General features: G+C 30.9%; 1 protein-coding gene across 1 annotated transcript in view; it reads left to right on the top strand.

Annotated features, from left to right (window-relative positions):
- Nucleotides 1-25,904, top strand: part of LOC102807784 (von Willebrand factor D and EGF domain-containing protein-like) — a 157,397-nt gene that overhangs the window by 21,201 nt on the left and 110,292 nt on the right. Inside the window, exon 2 of the mRNA XM_085495651.1 lies at nt 7,758-7,924. Coding sequence (XP_085351777.1) covers nt 7,758-7,924 — 167 coding nt within the window. The remainder of the gene's footprint in view (nt 1-7,757; nt 7,925-25,904) is intronic.

Genomic DNA, 25,904 nt, shown 5'->3' with positions numbered 1-25,904 from the left:
ATATGAGTTATTACTATGGCAATCCTGATACAGTAAGTGTAATCATATGAACTATTACTATGGCAATACTGATACAGTAAGTGTAATCATATGAACTATTACTTTGGCAGTCCTGATACAGTAAGTGTAATCATATGAACTATTACTATGGCAATCCTGATATAGTAAGTGTAGTCATGTATTATTACTATGGCAATCCTGATACAGTAAGTGTAGTCATATGAGTTATTACTATTTTAATCCTGATACAGTAAGTGTAATCATATGAATTTTTACTATGGCAATCCTGATACAGTAAGTGTAATCATATGAATTATTACTATGGCAATCCTGATATAGTAAGTATAATCATATGAATTAATGCTATGGCAATCCTGATACAGGAAGTGTAATCATATGAATTTTTACTATGGCAATCCTGATACAGTAAGTGTAATCATATGAATTATTACTATGGCAATCCTGATATAGTAAGTATAATCATATGAATTAATACTATGGTAATACTGATACAGTAAGTGTAATCATATGAATTATTACTATGACAATCCTGACACAGTAAGTGTATTCATATGAATTAATTCTATGGCAATCCTGATATAGTAAGTGTAGTCATATGAATTATTACTATGGCAATCCTGATACAGTAAGTGTAATCATATGAATTATTACTATGGCAATCCTGATACAGTAAGTGTAATCATATACATTATTACTATGGCAATCCAGGTACAGTAAGTGTAGTCATATGAATTATTACTGTGGCAATCCTGATACAGTAAGTGTAATCATATGAATTATTACTATGGCAATCCTGATACAGTAAGTGTAATCATATACATTATTACTATGGCAATCCTGGTACAGTAAGTGTAGTCATATGAATTATTACTATGGCAATCCTGATACAGTAAGTGTAGTCATATGAATTATTACTATGGCAATCCTGATACAGTAAGTGTAATCATATGACTTATTACTATGGCAATCCTGATACAGTAAGTGTAATCATATACATTATTACTATGGCAATCCTGGTACAGTAAGTGTAGTCATATGAATTATTACTATGGCAATCCTGATACAGTAAGTGTAATCATATTAATTATTACTATGGCAATCCTGATACAGTAAGTGTAATCATATTAATTATTACTATGGTAATCCTGGTACAGTAAGTGTAGTCATATGAATTATTACTATGGCAATCCTGATACAGTAAGTGTATTCATATGAATTATTACTTCGGAAATCCTGATACAGTAAGTGTAATCATATGAATTATTACTATGGCAATCCTGATACAGTAAGTGTAATCATATGAATTGTTACTATGGCAATCCGGTTACAGTAAGTGTAGTCATGTATTATTACTATGGTATTCCTGATAGAGTAAGTGTAATCATATGAACTATTACTATGGCAATCCTGATTCAGTAAGTGTAATCATATGAATTATTACTATGTCAATCTTGATATAGTAAGTGTAACCATATGAATTAATGCTATGGCAATCCTGATACAGGAAGTGTAATCATATGAATTTTTACTATGGCAATCCTGATACAGTAAGTGTAATCATATGAATTATTACTATGGCAATCCTGATATAGTAAGTATAATCATATGAATTAATACTATGGTAATACTGATACAGTAAGTGTAATCATATGAATTATTACTATGACAATCCTGACACAGTAAGTGTATTCATATGAATTAATTCTATGGCAATCCTGATATAGTAAGTGTAGTCATATGAATTATTACTATGGCAATCCTGATACAGTAAGTGTAATCATATGAATTATTACTATGGCAATCCTGATACAGTAAGTGTAATCATATACATTATTACTATGGCAATCCTGGTACAGTAAGTGTAGTCATATGAATTATTACTATGGCAATCCTGATACAGTAAGTGTAATCATATGAATTATTACTATGGCAATCCTGATACAGTAAGTGTAATCATATAAATTATTACTATGGCAATCCTGGTACAGTAAGTGTAGTCATATGAATTATTACTATGTCAATCCTGATATAGTAAGTGTATTCATATGAATTATTACTTCGGAAATCCTGATACAGTAAGTGTAATCATATGAATTATTACTATGGCAATCTTGATACAGTAAGTGTAATCATATGAATTATTACTATGGCATACAGTAAGTGTATTCATATGAATTATTACTTTGGCAATCCTGATACAGTAAGTGTAATCATATAAATTGTTACTATGGCAATCTTGATACAGTAAGTGTAATCCTATAAATTATTACTATGGCAATCTTGATACAGTAAGTGTAATCATATGAATTATTACTATGGCAATCCCGATGCAGTAAGTGTAATCATATGAACCATATACTATGGCAATCCTGATAGAGTAAGTGTAATCATATGAATTATTACTATGGCATATGGTTAAGACATTACATGGCTATAACATTCCAACAAGTTATAGTCATTTGCCACATGGGTGTCTTAAAAATTCCAATGATAACAGAAATCATGTCGCCAGGGATGTTATATTTGGCAGCCATTCAAATAACACATCATTGTGAAATATTGTTATGAAACTATTGGCAGTGCTATTGTAGTTTGATCGTGAGAGAATCGCTAATAAGTATGCACCGATTTGCACACTAGCTGTGTGTTCTAGGGATGACATAGGAATGTGTGATATTTGTACTGGTTAGTTGTTCAGCCAGGTCATAGGCATGTTAATGAATATGAATGGCCATTCTTCTAGGCAGGTTATGCTGTAATGCTATCAGCGACTTGTAAAGTTCATTTGCACGTAAGATAATAAGAGACTTGATTTAGTAATTTGGAATAAGTATGTCTTAAGGAAGTAGATATCTAGTATTAGTCATTTGGTGTGGGGATGTTGCAATGCTAGGGGTGACTTGTATTGGTCGGTTGATTCAGGCATATTGTAATGACACGGACGACTTATATTGGTCATTTAGTTGAAGTGTGTTGTAAGGATACAGACGACTTGTATTGGTCATTTGATTCAGGCATATTGTAAGGATACAGACGACTTGTATTGGTCATTTGATTCAGGCATATTGTAAGGATACGGGCGACTTGTATTGGTCATTTAGTTGGGGTGTGTTGGAAAAATACAGACGACTTGTATTGGTCATTTGATTCAGGCATATTGTAAGGATACAGACGACTTGTATTGGTCATTTGATTCAGGCATATTGTAAGGATACAGGCGACTTGTATTGGTCATTTGATTCATGCATATTGTAAGGATACAGACGACTTGTATTGGTCATTTGATTCAGGCATATTGTAAGGATACGGACGACTTGTATTGGTCATTTGGTTGAGGTGTGTTGTAAGGATACGGGCGACTTGTATTGGTCATTTGATTCAGGCATATTGTAAGGATACGGATGACTTGTATTGGTCAATTGGTTGAGGTGTGTTGTAAGGATACAGACAACTTGTATTGGTCATTTGATTCAGGCATATTGTAAAGATACAGACGACTTGTATTGGTCATTTGATTCATGCATATTGTAAGGATACAGACGACTTGTATTGGTCATTCGATTCAGGCATATTGTAAGGATACAGACGACTTGTATTGGTCATTTGATTCAGGCATATTGTAAGAATATAGACGACTTGTATTGGTCATTTGATTCAGGCATATTGTAAAGATACATGCGACTTGTATTGGTCATTTGGTTGAGGTATGTAGTAAGAATATGGATGACGTGTATTGGTCATTTGATTCAAGCATGTTATGATAATGCGGACGACTTGTATTGGTCTTTTTGTTGAGATGTGTTGTAAGGATACGAACAACTTGTATTGGTCATTTGATTAAGGTATCTCATCAGGATGTGGCTAACTGGTATTGGTAATTTGATCCGTACATGTCAAAATGATCTTGGCTACTAGTTCATTTGGTTCAGTTTGTTGAGACATATCGAAAAGATGTGTGAAACTCGGTCATTTTATTCAGTTATGTCGTAAGTATGTAAATTGTACAGTTATTTCACCATTTCATGTTATTGAAACATGCGATACAAAAACGAAGCGCATTACATTATGAATGATAGAAACCAAGGAAGTGGTTCAGTGGAATTAATCAAGTTTTTGACCCGCCCACTAAAAAAACAGTTAATTGATAATTAATGATCGTCATGAAGAAATTAGGAACTGAAATTTAGCTAAATAACACAAAAAACTATGTATACTTCATTACAAGTAGATATTACAGATCTTTCAAGCAGGTGATGTCATTTTGTAAACAAAAATATGAACAATAAATGGATAAATAAATAAATAAATAAAAAAATATCACAAACAGAATGTGAGATAACTAAAATAACAGAGAAGAATATCGGGCGTTTTTAATTAAACACATGTTAAGAGAAAGTTTGAACTTCGAACGTGACTTTAGGTTTTGATAGCATATAGTAGGTTGTTCCACAGATTCACTAATGAGTACTGTAATTCTGAAATTGACAGCTGGTACAAAGACGTGTATTGTATGTATGTGCTGGTCTTGTATATTTGTTCACGTATATTATAAGGTTGCGGCCATTTTGACTGCGCATTTGGTTCATTCATGTTTTGTAGCTTAAACCACATTCATTCGTTTTGATTCAGACAACTATGACCAAATATATTGCTCATTTGGTACATGTTTATTTTATGACTATAACTACTTGTATTGGTCATTTGGTTAAGGCATGTTATAATATGGGTGATCTGTATTGGTCACAAATGGGCGTGATTGCTTTGGAATTTTATAAAACATTATAATCCATTCCTCTGTATATAACGCATAAGTTAAGCACTCCTCTATAAGATTAGGGAATAGTAACTGATGGTGGAGTTATGTGTTAATAATATAATAATAATTATTATTATTACACAACCAAAACCATCTGGGGGTTTAGTATGGTAAAAGTAACAAATAACAAAAGAATAAAATGATAAAACTAACTAAATAAAAGTAAAACATTAATAGGACAATATAGAACAAAATAAAGTATAAAATACTAAAACTTACATTGCATAGAAAAGACATTGATTCTCTCATGGATGCGTATTTACATAATTAAATATTTTATTAGTGATGTTACACTCTAGAAATAAACATTGTTAATGATATTATACCAGTAAAGTACGACATGCTTACGACGACGTTAATTTGACGGATACACCAACCATTCAATGTATTGATTTCGCGGTAAAATAAATATTGCATTTTTGATAGCCTCACATCAGTACATGGTGACATCCTTCTCTGTATCAGACACACAGAATAATAAAGTACGATCATCTCTAGGGATGTGGTCATGTTTTAATATAAGCATTGAGACGTTAGTAGTCTAAAACGGCGCCATATAGACGTGTCGTGCGCTGTCAAAGTACATACAAGGCAATCAAACAGAGTGGTCATACTGTGCAACGATGGAGGCCAGATAACAAACACATCAATCGTTTTTCACTTATGTTGACAAAGAATATATGAGACGAATAACTACACATATACATGGCTAAAATATCGGCAATCATCTACGCATATTTGACAGAATGGTTTCATATATACCCATCAGTATATATGAAACCCGATTCTGTCTAAGAATAAACCATATTTTTGACGTTCGCGGATAAAATAAATGACGTGAAAAGATATGTCATTGTGTATTTGTCTGTTTTTGTGTAATCATATTGTCTGATTTATGAGCCATGTGATATCACTGTGTATTTATATGTGCTAGTGTGATCATATTGTATGATTTATTAACTATATGGCATCACTGTGTATTTATATGTGTTGTTGTGATCATATTGTATAATTTGTAAACCAAGTGGCATCACTGTGTATTTGTCTGTGCTAGTGTGATCATATTGTATGAATTATTAACTATGTGATATTACTGTGTATTGTATGTGTTAGTGTGATCATATTGTATAATTTGTAAACCAAGTGGCATCACTGTGTATTTGTCTGTGTTAGTGTGATCATATTGTATGATTTATGGACCATGTGGCATCACTGTGTATTTATGTGTTGTTGTGATCATATTTTATAATTTATAAACCAAGTAGCATCACTGTGTATTTGTCTGTGTTAGTGTGATCATATTGTATGATTTATTAACTATGTGGCATCACTGTGTATTTGTCTGTGTTGTTGTGATCGTATTTCATAATTTATAAACCAAGTGGCATCACTGTGTATTTGTCTGTGTCAGTGTGATCATGTTGTATGATTTATTAACTATGTGGCATCAATGTGTATTTATATGTGTTGTTGTGATCATATTGTATGATTTATTAACTATGTGGCATCACTGTGTATTTGTCTGTGTTAGTGTAAACATATTGTCTGATTTCTTAACCACGTGACATCACTGTGTATCTGTCTGTATTTGTGTAATATTGTATGACTTATGAACAATGTGACATAACTGTGTATTTGTATGTATTAGTGTAATCATAATGTATGTTTTATTAACCATGTGGCATCACTGTGTATCTGTCTGTATTAGTGTAATCATATTGTATGATTTATGAACCATGTGAAATAACTGTATTTATCTGTGTGGTTTTGATAATAGTATGTGATGTAACAACATCTTCTACCGTGATATACTGTTGTTTCCAGTGCGTATTTTTTGGGTAATTTGGGTAATTTTTTGAGTCTATGACCACACACTATTTCTGTCTTCGCTGTCCTGGAAAATTGTAATTTATACATAAGCATTCAAGTGTAAATATTCGAAGTCTCCGGGGATTTTAAGAATCGTGTGTGGCTCAACATTTTGAATGTGCCTGTAAAATTAGATTATAAATATGCATCATTATATAAAGGAAATGTTATCTTTCGTTGTATATTCTCCATTGGTATTCTCACTCTTTGCGTATATTGGTTACTGTGAGTACAACACAATGAGAATTTATAACCTTCGGCGTATTAATGTCCAACATAGCCAGTCTAAAATTTAAATCAGTGCAATCTCCACGGTGAACGAGAATAAACGCAAGATTCTCTCATGTAATTACAAAAATATGCGGTGTCAGTGACTCAAGTTATCGCCAGCGGCATTACGGGTAATTAACGCTGTTGAACTTTAACTCAGAAACTTGCACATAACCTTCGTATGTTGTGTCAGCCAAATTAAGGCACTGTCAGAAAGCACTTTTTTCTGTACCCTCCAGTGAAAAACCATTTTTAGAGTTGATAGGACGTATATAATTGATTCAGGTGTTGCTGAAAGCGACAATTGTTCTTGATTTGTTCTTCTCTCAAAAAAGTTCTTCTTCTTTTAAAAAACGCTGTTTTTCATTGTCTTACTACATATCAAAACAGTATTGATGACTTGAGCGGCTATTTACCTCACAGAAATGCTAAATCATGATCTTGAGAAGAAATGCCAAAGTCAAATTTGTCTTATTTAATGGGAGCGCGGTTGTTATATTATTTTGAGTATGAAATTCGATTTGTGAACGCTAGTCCGCATGGGGCACACATGACAGATTGTTCACCATTCACTATAATTAAAACGGGCTTGGCATAATTAGCAGGGTATGAAGACGTGTTGATTTTGACTCCTTGGTATGGTGTATGTATCAGTGAATTAGTTGCGCTAGTTAGTTGTATTAGGTGCGTGTATACGCCGCCATGTGTGCGAGTTCGAATATTGTGTCACGTGTTGTTATGAGAATTTTGGTTTTCCTGTAATTATTTGCACATATTTCAGATCCGTGTTTAGAAGATGGGCATAAGGTGTTGAGTAATCCATCTCGTAGTGTAGATTATCTGGCAATAAATAGACAGGAATTCATATGCGATAAGAGTCTCGACCGTGGATGGTATCGAATGAAAATATTCTCAAAATCAGCTGAAATACCAACTATTTGCCAAGAGGTAAGTGCGATAAGAGAGATGTGATTTTGGTTATGGTGGATATACAACAGCAAAATAACCTATCAATATTGCTTGGGTGCGTAAGAAACTAACATCAATATTTTTATGGTGGACGTGCAGCTAAAATAGATATATAGATATTCAATTTCGGTAAGTTGTGATTGCATCTACGACACTGGGTAGGTTAATTGTGCAGGAAAAATATGGTTAGGGTTAAATAACTTTTCCCTCATAATGGCTTATCTGAGAGACAGCCAAAATAACCCTTTTACGAAAAAAATACCTAACCTCAATCTCTCGAAAACTGTTAGATGAACTAAAACTTAGTAAACATTATCTTATGTGACACATAATTTTTACTTTAAAAATATCCCAATATAGTGCTACAATCATGTGACATTTGTAGTCATATTGGATTCACTGAAAGGAGTATAACACTTTTACATTTTAACAACATTGATATTACATTCATTTTGTGGCATTTATAACTCAAGTGTATTAACTATTTACTAAATCATTATGATGGACCACATAATTTAGGGTTCGTAAATAACGGGGAAAAGTAAATAATATTCAATATCTATGCGCTAAGTGCAGTGCTATGTTTTCATTTTGAATTGAATGCACTCAGGAAGTGCTCAAATTCACACAGGAAGTGCTCAAATGCTCCAACTTTTCAAGTGTTTACAGGAAAGATGTAGCATTCCCGGCAACAATGTCCTTGCTTGGATCGTTCCTAAAATAGTATTTGTATCAAATATACTCTTTATTAGTTTACTTAATAAATGTATTGATTGTGTTACTCATTTCTATAACCAGATACTCTTATACTCTGGTTTACTAAACTATACAGCATTGACTATACATTCGTAAAATGAGTGTAATTTAGTGTTGACATTAGGAAGAAGGATTGTTCCATATACTCTGGTCAATTCAGTTCCTGTTCGAAAGAAGTCTTCGTCTGTCGTTGTTGTGTCAACTTTTAAAATTTTCAACTTCTTCTTGAAAACTACAATTCTTATTGGTTTGGTACTTTGTGTACCTCTCTCAGATTTGTTCATTTTGTGATGATATGACAGGCTGCTTGTTTTGAAAATGTTGTATTCTGGTCATTTTCATTATACATGTTAGGAAACAATACGTTTTATACTGAGATCAAATATGGTCGACTGGTCAACCCTTTTCATTCATATTTGGCACATACGTCACACATTTTGGAGTACATGTCCATGTCAGTTTGTTTCATAATTAGATCAAAGATCTTCCGACTGGCAGTCATCTTATTTTTTGAAAATATACTATTTTTGTATTACCGTATTTTGTCACAAACATCATAATACATGTTTATGTTTATTTGTAAGAATATATTGTATTAAATGTTCAAAAATTCAAAATAATAAAAAATCAATGAATATAAAAATGTACATCAATCATAAATGATAACATGAGTGGTTGTAAATGAATTTATGAATGCCACGATTACTTAATAGTATACAAAACTTTCATAAATAACAAATTGAAATATAAAGTTTGTGACCATATATTAGATTGCAAATTTAGGAGTCATTAGTATATTATTAACACAATTACTGACCGCATACTACAAATTCATTCAAAAACAACCAGTGATTTGCATATAAAATTTGTTTGCATATAATATGCATGTAGCAATACATGTCCATAACTATTCAATTTGTGATCACATAAAAAACCTTTTGGCTATATGACTTTTATCTTAGGCATGAATAATCATTGCAACTGGGACTGTGTCATCAACAAAAACTTGTTATAAATTGGTTACATCAAAACCGTTATAGTTTATACAGAAACACATAACAATTATATCTTATATCCAATATTTTGTCAACAAAAATGTCATTTCATTTTCTATGATTGGTAATTTTTTTTTTACATTCGCACATACCTACATCGTATTTCAAATTGAGGAACTTCGAGTTTCTGTAAAACACTTATTTGTACCTCCCTCAAAATGTTGATTTGCGTGGCCGTGATGGGTGTCTGGAGTATTGTAGAATATACCCAAATAATCATGACAGGGACTGTACAAGTCTAAGAACATAAGAGAAATTACTGACTTGTAATCGACAAGTACACTACATATAAAACAACTTACAGATACATGACAGAAAATAATGTTACCAGTAAAGACATATTATCTCATGGTATGCATAAAATGAGTGGGTATATCCTGCTTCTCATGTATCACCGCTATAAATCTCTATTGTCATCAACCAACATAACATGTAGGCACATCATAGTTATAATTTATTGTAACAAACATCTTGATTTTAGTTGTGCAGGATTTTTCATTTCCTCCTTGCATTTCGGCAATACCACCTACACCTTCGTATCCATACGGACAAACTACATTCCTAATTAGTGCAAGGTACCATTTATCTGACCCTGTATACGTAGTTTGGTTTCAATTGAAGGCAGAATTCTTTCCCACTACACCTACTCCATTGACAAAGATAACTCAAAACATATAACCTGACCTATGTATACCTATATATTAAGTAGAGTACTTAGATTACACTATGTTTTGTCTACTATGCTTACGTCTCTGTGTGTCCTCTGTTCGGGTGTGGCCATGGGAACTGTTTTGGGTGTGTCAGTTATTTTCATTTGAACGTACTGTTGTCATCGTAAGCATGCTTTACTACGCTGTTGAACTATACGAGGTATTTATATCGTTTGTTCTTTCTGTCAATCTTCCAAATTGTTATATTGCAAGGAATTGTTCTATTAAACCGGTTCTTAACACTGAAAGGCCGTTCCTGCTAGAGCATGTTTCTTCTGCTTACGGCGGAGATGAACATAGTGTTTCTGTCCGTACTTATTATATAATGATGTCCCCAAATGCGAAAATATTTCGACAGGGAAAAACATAAACATTCGTTTAATGAAATTTTCCAAAAACAACAACATATTTTAAAAATAGAAAAATCAGTTAAATACAAAAACATCAAAAGCCAAATTATAAAATCGTGATTTGTAAAATATGATTATAAAAGTAAAATAAAAGGGGAGGGGTAAATAATATAATAAGACAGGGGGAATGACAAAATGAAATCTAAATCTGTTTTTCATCATATCTCAAGTACTTGGTACATATATATGTGACGATCTAATTAGTGTATTTTGCACCAATAATATTTATCCAATTTGCATAATAATTTACTTTCAGCTTTCCATCAATTATTATAGCTCTGCTGTTGACTTTGTCGGCGGAGCTTATCATATAAGTGATTGTCCGTCATTGTCCATCGTCCATCGTCCATCTATTTATTTTAGTTCAAATTTGTAGTGCGTAGCTCATCAGAGTGATTGTCCGTCCGTTGTCGTCCGCTTCAACTGTTTAAATTTGTCGACTTCCTCTTAAAAACTTCAATCCTGATTGCTTTGATAATTTGAGTATAAATACCTTGGTAGACCTCGCTATTTTTTTTTATTTATGATGATACATTTTTTACTTTTCGTTTAAAACTGCATGTCCGATTGCCTTGATAGACTTTTCTCAGATTTGTTCATTTTGTGATGATATCTTTAATTTTGATGAATATTTTTGTGGTAAAAAGTGATATCTAGGGATCTTCCGCCGCTTTTTCATCGTCTAAATTGATATTTCTAAATGCTAACTGGTGCATCTAACTTTCAGAATTTTGATTGGACAATTGGTTCGGCAGACATTTTTGATTGAAATTACTTGACCACTGAGAGTCTAGGCGACCAAATTCAATACTTCAATCTTCTTCTTAAGAACCACCAAACATATTGATCTGAAATTTGCTTTTAGCATCTATATGTAAGGCACATATAAGTTTGAACATTTTGTTAAGATTGGTCACATCTTTGATTTCCCTTAACTAGTTAGCAATTTTTAGCGTGCCGTAATGTTAATGAAACGAAATTAATATGAGAGGAAACTGTCTGGCTCGTTCTTGTTGTTGTCGCTGTCCTAAACGTCGCCCTGTCGTTAACTCTGATTTTGCGGTTACAATAATTCATGCAATTTTCATCCGATCTTTAAAAACGTGGACATCATATTAGTGACTATAAAATATTGCCAAAGTTTAATTGTGGTATGATCATATACACACATTCACTACTGACTGTTATATAGTCATGTGTCCATATGTATGCTTGGACCGTGGAATGTTGTGCACAGCTTTAATTCCGACTTGTTGTAAACTGCGAGTTTGATTGTTTAGGTATCCCAGGTGGAATTAATTAAACTGAAAATTTCAGATGTAAAATCAATTTTTTTTTGATTAATTTTAGTGTGCCTCCAATACTCTCACATCATACCGGAGATTTTTTTAAAGCTCTCTTTTATTTGATTACTTATTTTAAAAACTGTCAGCTGAATAAGATTTCATACTCACTAATAATGTAACTTTTTAATAATGTAAGATTTGTTAATTGTGTGTCAATATTACCAGCCTTGGATACTCCCGAGCGAGGAAACTTTTTATGAAGTGAGGTCACTCCATATTGGAAAGATTGGCATGTTACCAGCCTTGCATACACTCAAATAATCCCAAACCATACATCAGGCCAGTTGTTTTGATGTTTTATTACTTTGGTATTGATTGTGAGCTCTCCATAAATGGATAGTACAACTACTATACCTACAGTACGCCAATTAGTTTTATTCACATATTGGCGGGTCTGCTTGGCAAATGTAACTACATTACGAATGCCACGTGACCCATGATCCTTTCCCTATATGTATCTTCAGACGTAGCCGTGTGGCTGTCACGTAGCAACCAACTTTTGTCAACATATTGTACTGTATCTACCTGATAGAATCCTTCACAATAAATGGCGTGTGTTATAACTAAAACTATACCGTGTGTCCTGAATGATTCCAACAACAAGCACAAACAAGAAATAGGCTTACAACTCTGTGACGATATCTTCAAGTTTATATTTTTATGAATATTTGTTACATTTTGTTATATTTAGTTTATGAATACCCAGGCTAGACACTTCTCCGTTCTGTCCACAAAGTCGACTTAGCGGAGCTGTTCATATTACTGTTTGTCCGTCGTCGTTCGTCGTCGGCGTAAACTTTGTAATTTCAACTTTTTCTTCGAAACCGCAAAGCAGAATGTTTTCAAGTTTGATATGTTAGTACCTTGGATGGTTCTCTCTCAGATTTGTTCATTTCATGTCAAACTCTCAAATTTTGTATTTTTGCTGAATATTTTTGTGATTTTTGGTCAAAATTGATATTTTTTACTTCTTCTTCGAAATCGTAATTCTGAATGCTTTCTAATGTGGTATATATGCACCTTGGGTGGATCTCTCTCGGATTTGTTCATTTTGTGATATAGCAAGTTCGATTGCTTTGATACTATACATATTGTTCATTTTTTAATCATATCTTAAGTTCTTTAATTGAAATATGCATTGCTAACAGTGGAGCCGACGGGCTGCTTGTTTTTTAATTTCTGTGACGGTTTCTTCGGTTCTCTCATTTGAAGGAATATTTTGTCATTTTTAGTGAAGAATTATATTTTCGACTTCTTCTCGCGAGTTCGATTGCTTTGAAATTGAATATATAGGTACTTTAGGTGGTCATTTATCACATTTGTTCATTGGTATTTTTAATTATGAAAACTATTTTTTTTTATTTTTGGTAAACAATTTTATATCAACTTCAGTAAAAAAAGATGGCTTCCTATTCGTGCACCCCGGAAATTGCAAAAAAATGAACAAACAGATTCACGTCATTTTTTACATGACCACACTTTGTGCAGATACCATGTTTTTTTAACAAAGAAGGAATCATATACTTTTTCCTTAACATGGTAGGTAGCTATACTTTTGTCTTAACATGGTAGGTAGCTATGTCTTTTCTTAAATAAAAACAAGTCCTTATGTTTTGTTTTTGTTTTTGTTTTATCAAGACTGCAACCTTCCACCCACTTTCTTTTGAATCATCTACCCGAGATATTTTTACTGAATTTACAGAAAAGCGTATTTTCATTTAAACATGATTTAGAGAAGTATTACCGCACCGTGTGCATATCTACAAATTCGGTCATGGTTTGTTTGTGTCGCAATTATTTCGGTAGTTATTTCCGCAATAGTACGATTTATTTATCCAAACTATGATAAACAAACAGGTGTGATGTTTGGTGTGATACACAGTGAAATGACATAGTTTCACATATAGATCGTGTTTAGTCTTGTCTACGGTTTGTTTCACATACGTCATATATTATTGGAATTCAGCGGAGGTCATTAACTAGGTCAGGTCATAACAGTCACACTGTCGATAGTTGATCAATGGAATTTAATATGTTTGTAATTACATGCTGTATTCAATGTGACATTAATCTCTCTTATCTTTATTTTTACGTACCATTCGTATACACGTTGATGTATTTTGGACTAATACGGATAATATATGCGCGATTGAATAAAATCAAAACTGGTGTGCCGTCTGATACAATGTAATTTGTATTGAATGTAAAAATGTAAATGTTTACTTTCGATAATTGGTTTTAAAATATATAGTTTTGTGGACAAGGGAGGTCATCTTGGTTTTCTAATTAACTAATTAAAATGTCAGGCAAACTGCATCTCTACCTTAATATAGCCCCAACGGATCGCATTTTTGTGAAAGATTGGTATTTTTGTCCAGATTTGTAGGAATCTGAAAAACGCGTTTCACAACTTGTCTCTTATTTAGTTTTATGCTGCATTCAAGATGGCAGCCCCCATATAGTAAATATCGTATTTATTTTATTATCACGTGTGCGTGATCACTGAAAAGTTATTAAACTAAAACTATTAAAGGACGCTTTTGAAGTCATAGTTTTGTTCCCTACTATTAGTAGGCTAACGAATAAAATGTATTATACCAAGACTATGATGGAACATTTTTTAAGAGTTTTAAACGCTAGTAACTGCATTGTAGTTTACGGCAGCTCACACGTGTAGGCTAATACACTGCACATTATCACTTAGATTGCACATTACTGGTCAATATCCGTCAAATCTATCGGCATAAGTTGGAAGATAGGGAGGTGAGATGGGTTGTGTTATTAGGTACAAGAACTAAGTTTGAGTTCTAATAACGTAAGTTATACAACACAGTGTAGAGTATTTTAAAATTAAAATACCAAAACAATAGATATTTTCCGACTTGTGCCTGCAAGCAACCTAGACTAGTGTCTTACAAAATGCACTCAACAAGATATTTATAAATACGCATGGGGTAACATGATCCAATTACAAAGTATAATGATTAGAAAACATTCTATTTACACCCAACTTTCCCAGGTCAAACACTGGTGGGGTGAAAATGGTAGATCAGATATGTCTATGACAGACTTTTTTAAGAAATGCGTCCTTAATCTGAGCAAGACTAAAATTAACAGTCCGAAGTAGCCGATATTAGTTGTTGTTTCCCTCCAAGCAATCTTCAAATGTGGTGTTCAAAAGGTGGCTGTGCAGGCGACTGAACTTTGTGAGGTCTTGGATACTGGCTTTGATCAACTGCGGTCAAAACAGAGATATTGGTAATCTTTCTGTCACAATAAGACATCTATATTTTCACATTGAGAATATCATGACTGCCGTTTCATCAAAATTGGAATTTTGAAGTTATTTTCATGAAGTGAGGTTCACCAAAGGTGTATATATGTATATACCAAGTATCAAAAATTAAGCATACTTGCCACATTCAAGAAGATGGCAAAAGTATAAATTGATACTAATGAAGAATATGTAATATGAACAGCGTCGCTCTGTTGAATAAGCAGAGCTAAAATAGTTAATTAATATCTATGTTTCTCAAATTTATCCTCATGAATTGTATAGAATAACAGCAACATTTGACAAAAACAATAATAGCCCCGTCCCTTAATTGATACCATTGATTGATTGTACTGTATAAATCGCAATGTCCCATACAGGATAATATAACATGAATTGCAGAAAGTATTAGTAGTACATATAAGATATGTATTTCTATAAGAATTATAAAACACAAGTTATATAACAGTTCCTAAAAAGTACAGCAACATATCTAGCCAACGTGTTCCTTAATTAATACTACATTTATTGTATTAATCTCAATGTCCCTTCAGAAAAATATAACATAAATTCTATAAATGTTTCCAAATAGTAGTGCATATATATATATTTAAGAAAAATAAATAAAACGAGAATTGAAATAAGCAGCCTCTCGGCTAAGATAGCTCCGATGTTAGCAATGCACATTTCAATTAAAGCATTGTGTATAATATCTAAGCAATCAAACAAGAAGACAAAAATATCACTATCTAAATATCTAAATTAGAAAATTAAAAATATCATCATGAAATGTCTTCATGAGGTACCTATATCTATCTATAATATCAAAGCAAGTCGAAAATATCACTATATGTATGTGTCATTTAAATTTTATTGGTTATTGAAAATTTTATGCAGATTAGACAATTATTATACACAGATTGGAGCCAAAAAAATAAACAGGTCTGTGGAGTATCCAAGAGCATATACATACCAAGTCTAATGAAAATGTGATGATTAGTGCCTGTAAAATAATCACAAGCCAAAGCAAATTAGGTAATTAATAAGCACAAATTTCAAACCCAGAACTAAACATGCCTTTGCATTGTTTCAAACTATATGTGTACTAAGATTAGTACTTGAGACATATGTATTTATAATGGCAGATAATTTACTATTATACAAACTAGGTAATTAACGTTTAAGAGAATCTAAATGCTTGATTTTTGAAGATCTTTTATAAAAAAAATGGCCACAATTCGGCCATTTTGATTTGGATCATCAAACATATAATTATGTATATCTTTGACATGGTGTATAATGAATATATAAAATTTGAACATAATCAGTTAAAGAATGTCAGAGATATGGCCCTAGAACCGCATTCATTAAAACAAAATGACCGCCAGTCAGCCATTTTGAATCCGATCTGCAAAACAAAATGACGTGCATCAAGGCCCAGTAATGTCCAATGTATGTACCAAGTTTGAACAAAATGCATATCTAAACAGCCGGGATTCGGCTCGAGAATGCCAGAAATGATTGATTTTTAGCACATCTTCATTGTCAGTGTTTTCTGACTTTGTTCAAACAAAAATCAATGAGTTTTTTTTGAGGGGGGTGGCTAGACATAGACATCTTCATTCAAAAGAGAGGCATTTTAACTCACATTACTACTATTGGACATGACCAAGAAAATGATACCTGTCCAAATTTATTTATACATATTTTTACCAAATAAAATCCTCCCATGTACACATATATTTGACAGATAAGTGGGAATGAAAATCAGAGAATTGCCGTCGTTACCTGCTTATAACTTGTTGGTAAATACAAGTGTTATTTTACACACACTTGCAAGCAAGTAGAGACTCCACCCTATACCCTTCTCTTTACTCCTCTCATAAAATTGGTCAAATTCCACCTAATATGTAATTAAAAAAATTGTTATTCCAATTTACCAATCAGTATCTATTCACAGCTATGAAAAATTAACCGAAAATTCAACAGTGGAGTGAAAAAAACAGTCCAACAGTGGATAGTGAACATTAAATACGAGTTAAAAGTGCATGGTATTCACATTTTAAACTCAAAAACACTATTCCAAGAAATACATACTAATTTATTAGTATATTATTGGTACCAAAAAAGGGCAACTGATCAAAGCTAAATATTTTTACCTTTCTTTTTTCCTTGTACATAAAACAAATTAACGTCTTCACGAAACCTGGTGTACCACACAATGAATTAAAGTTATGTAAAATAAAAGCTGCCTGCTCACCTAATTTTGTTTTGCTTAAATTATGTAACCTGCACTGGTAGTAAAGTATATACTATCATATATGTAGCAACTGCTAGGTCTAAGAATACACTTCTGTTAACTGGTCAAATTAAACTAGTATAGGTATAAGAGTATAGGCAGTGTAGGGTACAAATGTACATGTAAGTAAGGATTTGTTGATCCCCAACAAATATACCGGTAATAAATAAACGAAAGTCTATTTTTCTTATGATGAAACTCAACATATGGAAAAAAGACTTGCCATTGTGTCGCCACCACTCAAACCCTTGGCGTCCGCTCCCAATTTAATAATAATACTAATGTTATTGCCTCCTTGTAAACAATTTTACATTGGGTTATAACAAAACGAAAATTTTATGAAATGTGATAGAATGTATGTAAATAAATTAATATTATATGTTCAAGAACCTCTTTATTGCACCTATATAATCAGCTAAATTTACAATAATTTTTGTATCTCTACTCGAAGGTAAATATGTGAATACAATTTACTGTCTTTCATCTTTGATAAAATTTTATTTTTCATTCAGTATCATATTTCAGATATGTCAATAGAAAGTGTTCTTCATCTCTGATTAAATTGTCTTCACATCTTTAGCATATCCTGTCTTGGAGTTTGTTTTGGAGCGCTTCTTTATTTCCAGATTTAATGTGGTTGCTAATTCAAAATTTTGTATACCATGTTTTTTTCTTGCAGTCTAGCCTATTCAAATACGTCTCTAACTTGCAGTCTGTTTTACATTTGGCATGAGTTCTCAGTTCATATTTTTCGTTTGAAATAATTTTTCTCCAACAATTCACATATTTACTTTCCGAATTTTGTTTTCTACTAGGAGATTTTTCTTGAATGAAATTTAGCTAGTTTTCCTGAATTTATTTTTTCATATTATTGGGTAGTTTTTGTTCTAGGTAAGCCTCTTTTGTTAAATTATCATTTTGGTGTTTCTAACGTGCAGCCAGTATTCAATGGCCTTGATTTGTGCACGGAGAAAAAGTGCTGTAGGTGTTACCGAACTTTTTTCATTTGCAAAATTTGTTTTCAAAATTTAATATTATTTTTTTCAGTTATTGTTTTGTTCCATTTAATAATAAATATCTAATGTCCATATTCATACAAAAATGATTTGGCTGCTTTACTTCCAAGTGTGACATTGCATCATTGAAACTTCCATTTGATTTTATAACAATTCCTAGATAATCAGAACTATTTGATGCTTTGATTTGATTGATCCCAAAATTTAAATGATATTGTTTCCTCAATGTGTATGAACTGAAAATATCAACCTGTGTTTTTGATAGATTCACAGCCAGTTTCCACTTTGAACAATATTTATTCAGTGTATTTACCATTGTCTGCAGACCAGTCTGGGAGGTGGAAATAAGTGTTTAGATCATCAACATACATATTGTATTATTTAACAAGGGGGCATATGGGAGTCTATACGAATTGTAAACCAATAATAACAAAAATTTTAAGAAAAGTGGGGCTTATGACACATTCCTGTTATACTTCTCGTCTAATATAAAATGGTTTGGTTATATATTTATTTATGTTAATACTAGCTTTGTTTTGTAATAACTTATAGGCCTTCTCTCCAGACACTGTCAGAAGCCTTGGCACAAGTTACGAAACAAACATATACTTTTTGTTTTTTCTGGATAAATGTATATTTCTGAATAGTACACATTAAATATCATGAAGTTTCTTTATAGTACACATTATATATGATAAGGTTTCTGAAAAGTACTCATTAAGTATGATAAGGTTTCTGAATAGTACACATTAAATATCATGAAGTTTCTGAAAAGTACACATTAAATATGATATGGTTTCTGAATAGTACATGTTATATATGATAAGGTTACTGAATAGTACACATTATATATGATAAGGTTTCTGAATAGTACACATTAGATATGATAAGGTTTCTGAATAGTACACATTAGATATGACAAGGTTTCTGAATAGTACACATTAGATATGATAAGGTTTCTGAATAGTACACATTAGATATGATACGGTTTCTGAATAGTACACATTAGATATGATAAGGTTTCTGAATAATACACATTAGATATGATAAGGTTTGTGAATAGTCCACATTAGATATGATAAGGTTTCTGAATAGTACACATTAGATATGATAAGGTTTCTGAATAGTACACATTAGATATGATAAGGTTTCTGAATAATACACATTAGATATGATAAGGTTTGTGAATAGTCCACATTAAATATGATAAAGTTTCTGAATAGTGCACATTAGATATGATAAGGTTTCTGAATAGTACACATTAGATATGATAATGTTTCTGAATAGTGCACATTATATATGATAAGGTTTCAGAATAGTACACATTAGATGTGATAAGGTTTCTGAATAGTGCACATTAGATATGAAAGGTTTCTGAATAGTACACATTAGATATGATAATGTTTCTGAATAGTACACATTAGATATGATAAGGTTTCTGAATAATACACATTAGATATGATAAGGTTTCTGAATAGTCCACATTAAATATGATAAGGTTTCTGAATAGTGCACATTATATATGATAAGGTTTCTGAATAGTACACATTAGATATGATAAGGTTTCTGAATAATACACATTAGATATGATAAGGTTTCTGAATAGTCCACATTAAATATGATAAGGTTTCTGAATAGTGCACATTATATATGATAAGGTTTCTGAATAGTACACGTTATATATGATAAGGTTTCTGAATAGTACACATTAAATATGATAAAGTTTCTGAATAATACACATTAAATATGATAAGGTTTCTGAATAGTACACATTAGATATGATAAGATTTCTGAATAGTGCACATTAGATATTATAAAGTTTCTGAATAGTACACATTAGATATGATAAGGTTTCTGAATAGTACACATTAGATATGACAATGTTTCTGAATAGTACACATTAGATATGATAATGTTTCTGAATAGTACACATTAGATATGATAAAGTTTCTGAATAGTACACGTTATATATGATAAGGTTACTGAATAGTACACGTTAAATACGATAATATTTCTGAATAGTGCACATTAGATATGATAAAGTTTCTGAATAGCACACATTAGATATGATAATGTTTCTGAATAGTACACATTAAATATGACAAAGTTTCTGAATAATACACATTAAATATGATAATGTTTCTGAATAGTACACATTAGATATGATAAAGTTTCTGAATAGTACACGTTATATATGATAAGGTTACTGAATAGTACACGTTAAATACGATAAGATTTCTGAATAGTGCACATTAGATATGATAAAGTTTCTGAATAGTACACATTAGATATGATAATGTTTCTGAATAGTACACATTAAATATGATAAAGTTTCTGAATAGTACACATTAAATATGATAATGTTTCTGAATAGTACACATTAGATATGATAAAGTTTCTGAATAGTACACGTTATATATGATAAGGTTACTGAATAGTACACGTTAAATACGATAAGATTTCTGAATAGTGCACATTAGATATGATAAAGTTTCTGAATAGTACACATTAGATATGATAATGTTTCTGAATAGTACACATTAAATATGATAAAGTTTCTGAATAGTACACATTAAATATGATAAGGTTTCTGAATAATACACATTAAAAATGATAAGGTTTCTGAATAGTGCACATTAGATATGATAATGTTTCTGAATAGTACACATTAGATATGATAAAGTTTCTGAATAGTACACGTTATATATGATAAGGTTACTGAATAGTACACGTTAAATACGATAAGATTTCTGAATAGTGCACATTAGATATGATAAAGTTTCTGAATAGTACACATTAGATATGATAATGTTTCTGAATAGTACACATTAAATATGATAAAGTTTCTGAATAGTACACATTAAATATGATAAGGTTTCTGAATAATACACATTAAAAATGATAAGGTTTCTGAATAGTGCACATTAGATATGATAAGGTTTCTGAATAGTACACATTAGATATGATAAGGTTTCTGAATAATACACATTAAAAATGATAAGGTTTCTGAATAGTGCACATTAGATATGATAAGGTTTCTGAATAGTACACATTAGATATGATAATGTTTCTGAATAGTACACATTAGATATGATAAAGTTTCTGAATAGTACACGTTATATATGATAAGGTTACTGAATAATACACATTAAAAATGATAAGGTTTCTGAATAGTGCACATTAGATATGATAAGGTTTCTGAATAGTACACATTAGATATGATAAAGTTTCTGAATAGCACACATTAGATATGATAATGTTTCTGAATAGTACACATTAAATATGACAAAGTTTCTGAATAATACACATTAAATATGATAATGTTTCTGAATAGTACACATTAGATATGATAAAGTTTCTGAATAGTACACGTTATATATGATAAGGTTACTGAATAGTACACGTTAAATACGATAAGATTTCTGAATAGTGCACATTAGATATGATAAAGTTTCTGAATAGTACACATTAGATATGATAATGTTTCTGAATAGTACACATTAAATATGATAAAGTTTCTGAATAGTACACATTAAATATGATAAGGTTTCTGAATAATACACATTAAAAATGATAAGGTTTCTGAATAGTGCACATTAGATATGATAATGTTTCTGAATAGTACACATTAGATATGATAAAGTTTCTGAATAGTACACGTTATATATGATAAGGTTACTGAATAGTACACGTTAAATACGATAAGATTTCTGAATAGTGCACATTAGATATGATAAAGTTTCTGAATAGTACACATTAGATATGATAATGTTTCTGAATAGTACACATTAAATATGATAAAGTTTCTGAATAGTACACATTAAATATGATAAGGTTTCTGAATAATACACATTAAAAATGATAAGGTTTCTGAATAGTGCACATTAGATATGATAAGGTTTCTGAATAGTACACATTAGATATGATAAGGTTTCTGAATAATACACATTAAAAATGATAAGGTTTCTGAATAGTGCATTTAGATATGATAAGGTTTCTGAATAGTACACATTAGATATGATAATGTTTCTGAATAGTACACATTAGATATGATAAAGTTTCTGAATAGTACACGTTATATATGATAAGGTTACTGAATAGTACACGTTAAATACGATAAGATTTCTGAATAGTGCACATTAGATATGATAAAGTTTCTGAATAGTACACATTAGATATGATAATGTTTCTGAATAGTACACATTAAATATGATAAAGTTTCTGAATAGTACATATTAAATATGATAAGGTTTCTGAATAATACACATTAAAAATGATAAGGTTTCTGAATAGTGCACATTAGATATGATAAGGTTTCTGAATAGTACACATTAGATATGATAAGGTTTCTGAATAATACACATTAAAAATGATAAGGTTTCTGAATAGTGCACATTAGATATGATAAGGTTTCTGAATAGTGCACATTAGATATTATAAAGTTTCTGAATAGTACACATTAGATATGATAAGGTTTCTGAATAATACACATTAGATATGATAAGGTTTCTGAATAGTGCACATTAGATATAAGGTTTCTGAATAGTGCACATTAGATATGATAACGTTTCTGAATAATGCACATTAGATATGATAAGGTTTCTGAATAATGCACATTAGATATGATAAGATTTTTGAATAGTGCACATTAGATATGATAAAGTTTCTGAATAGTACACATTAGATATGATAAGGTTTCTGAATAGTACACATTAAATATGATAAAGTTTCTGAATAGTACACATTAAATATGATAAGGTTTCTGAATAATACACATTAAAAATGATAAGGTTTCTGAATAGTACACATTAGATATGATAAGGTTTCTGAATAGTACACATTAGATATGATAAGGTTTCTGAATAATACACATTAAAAATGATAAGGTTTCTGAATAGTGCACATTAGATATGATAAGGTTTCTGAATAGTACACATTAGATATGATAAGGTTTCTGAATAATACACATTAAAAATGATAAGGTTTCTGAATAGTGCACATTAGATATGATAAGGTTTCTGAATAGTGCACATTAGATATTATAAAATTTCTGAATAGTACACATTAGATATGATAAGGTTTCTGAATAGTACACATTAGATATGATAAGGTTTCTGAATAGTGCACATTAGATATAAGGTTTCTGAATAGTGCACATTAGATATGATAACGTTTCTGAATAATGCACATTAGATATGATAAGGTTTCTGAATAATGCACATTAGATATGATAAGGTTTCTGAATAGTGCACATTAGATATAAGGTTTCTGAATAGTGCACATTAGATATGATAAGGTTTCTGAATAGTACACATTATATATGATAAGGTTTCTGGATAGTACACATTATCTATGATAAGGTTTCTGAATAGTACACATTAGATATGATAAGGTTTCTGAATAGTACACATTAGATATGATAAGGTTTCTGAATAGTCCGCATTAAATATGATAAGGTTTCTGAATAGTGCACATTAAATATGATAAGGTTTCTGAATAGTACACATTAGATATGATAAGGTTTCTGAATACATTTAGAATTTTCAAATAATTGTTAGAATTACGTATCGAATCGAAAACGTGAATTACCATAATCAGTGTAACAATGTCATATAAGGTCAAAATTATCGATTATCAAATAAGGTTAACAATGTATAAATTCAAAAACATGAATTATCAAACCAGCTAAACAATGTCCTATAAGATAAACATTATGAAGTATCAAATCAGCTGAAGAATGTCGTATCAGGTCAACAATATGAATTATCTAATCAGCTAAACAATGTACTAATTCAACAATATGAATTATCTAATCAGCTAAACAATGTACCAATTCAACAATATGAATTATCTAATCAGCTAAACAATGTACCAATTCAACAATATGAATTATCTAATCAGCTAAACAATGTACCAATTCAACAATATGAATTATCTAATCAGCTAAACAATGTACCAATTCAACAATATGAATAATCTAATCAGCTAAACAATGTACCAATTCAACAATATGGATTATCTAATCAGCTAAACAATGTACCAATTCAACAATATGAATTATCTAATCAGCTAAACAATGTTGTATCAACTGAAACATCTGAATTATCAAATGAACTAAACAATGTCGTATCTGGTCAACATTATAAATCATCTATCAAGCTATACAATGTCGTATAAGGTCAACATTATGAATTACCATATCAGATAAACAATATCGTATCAATTCAAGAATATGAATTATCAAATCAGCTAAACATTGTCTTATCAGGTTGACATTATGAATTATCAAATCAACTTGACAATGTCGTATCAATTCAACAATATGAAATATCAAATCAGTTGAAAAATGTCGTTTCAGGTCAACATTATGAAACATCAAATAAATTAGACAATATTGTAAAATGTAAACACTATGAATTATCAAATCAGCTGAAGAATGTCGTAACATGTCAGCATTATGAATTACCAAATAAACTAGACAATGTCGTATAAGGTCAACATTATGAATTATCAAATCAGCTGAAAAATGTCGTAACATGTCAGCATAATGAATTACCAAATAAACTAGACAATGTCGTATAAGGTAACATTATGAATTATCAAATCAGCTGAAAAATGTCGTAACATGTCAGCATTATGAATTACCAAATAAACTAGACAATGTCGTATAAGGTCAACATTATGAATTATCAAATCAGCTAAACAATGTCGTATAAATTCAACAATATGAATTATCAAATCAGGTAAACAATGTCAAATCAATTTAAAAATATGAATTATCAAATCAGCTAAACAATGTTGTATCAATTAAAAAATATGAATTGTCAAATCATCGTATCGATTCAACATTATGAATTATCAAATAAACTAGACAATGTTCTGTAAGGCCAACATTATGAATTATCGAATACAAATTAGAAAATGTCGTAAAATTTCAAAATTATGAATTACCAAATAAACTAGACAATGTCTTATAATGTCAACATTATGAATATATAATCAGCTAAACAATGTTGTATCAATTCAACATTATGAATTATTATTATTATTATTATTATTATTATTATTATTATTGCCGTATAGGGTTAGCATT

This window comes from Saccoglossus kowalevskii, chromosome 22, assembly GCF_978046115.1.
Source record: "Saccoglossus kowalevskii chromosome 22, keSacKowa6.1, whole genome shotgun sequence".
In the NCBI taxonomy this organism is placed as follows: Eukaryota; Metazoa; Hemichordata; class Enteropneusta; family Harrimaniidae; genus Saccoglossus; species Saccoglossus kowalevskii.
Note: the sequence above shows the minus strand (reverse complement) of the source record. Positions and strands in the feature narration are given on the sequence as shown.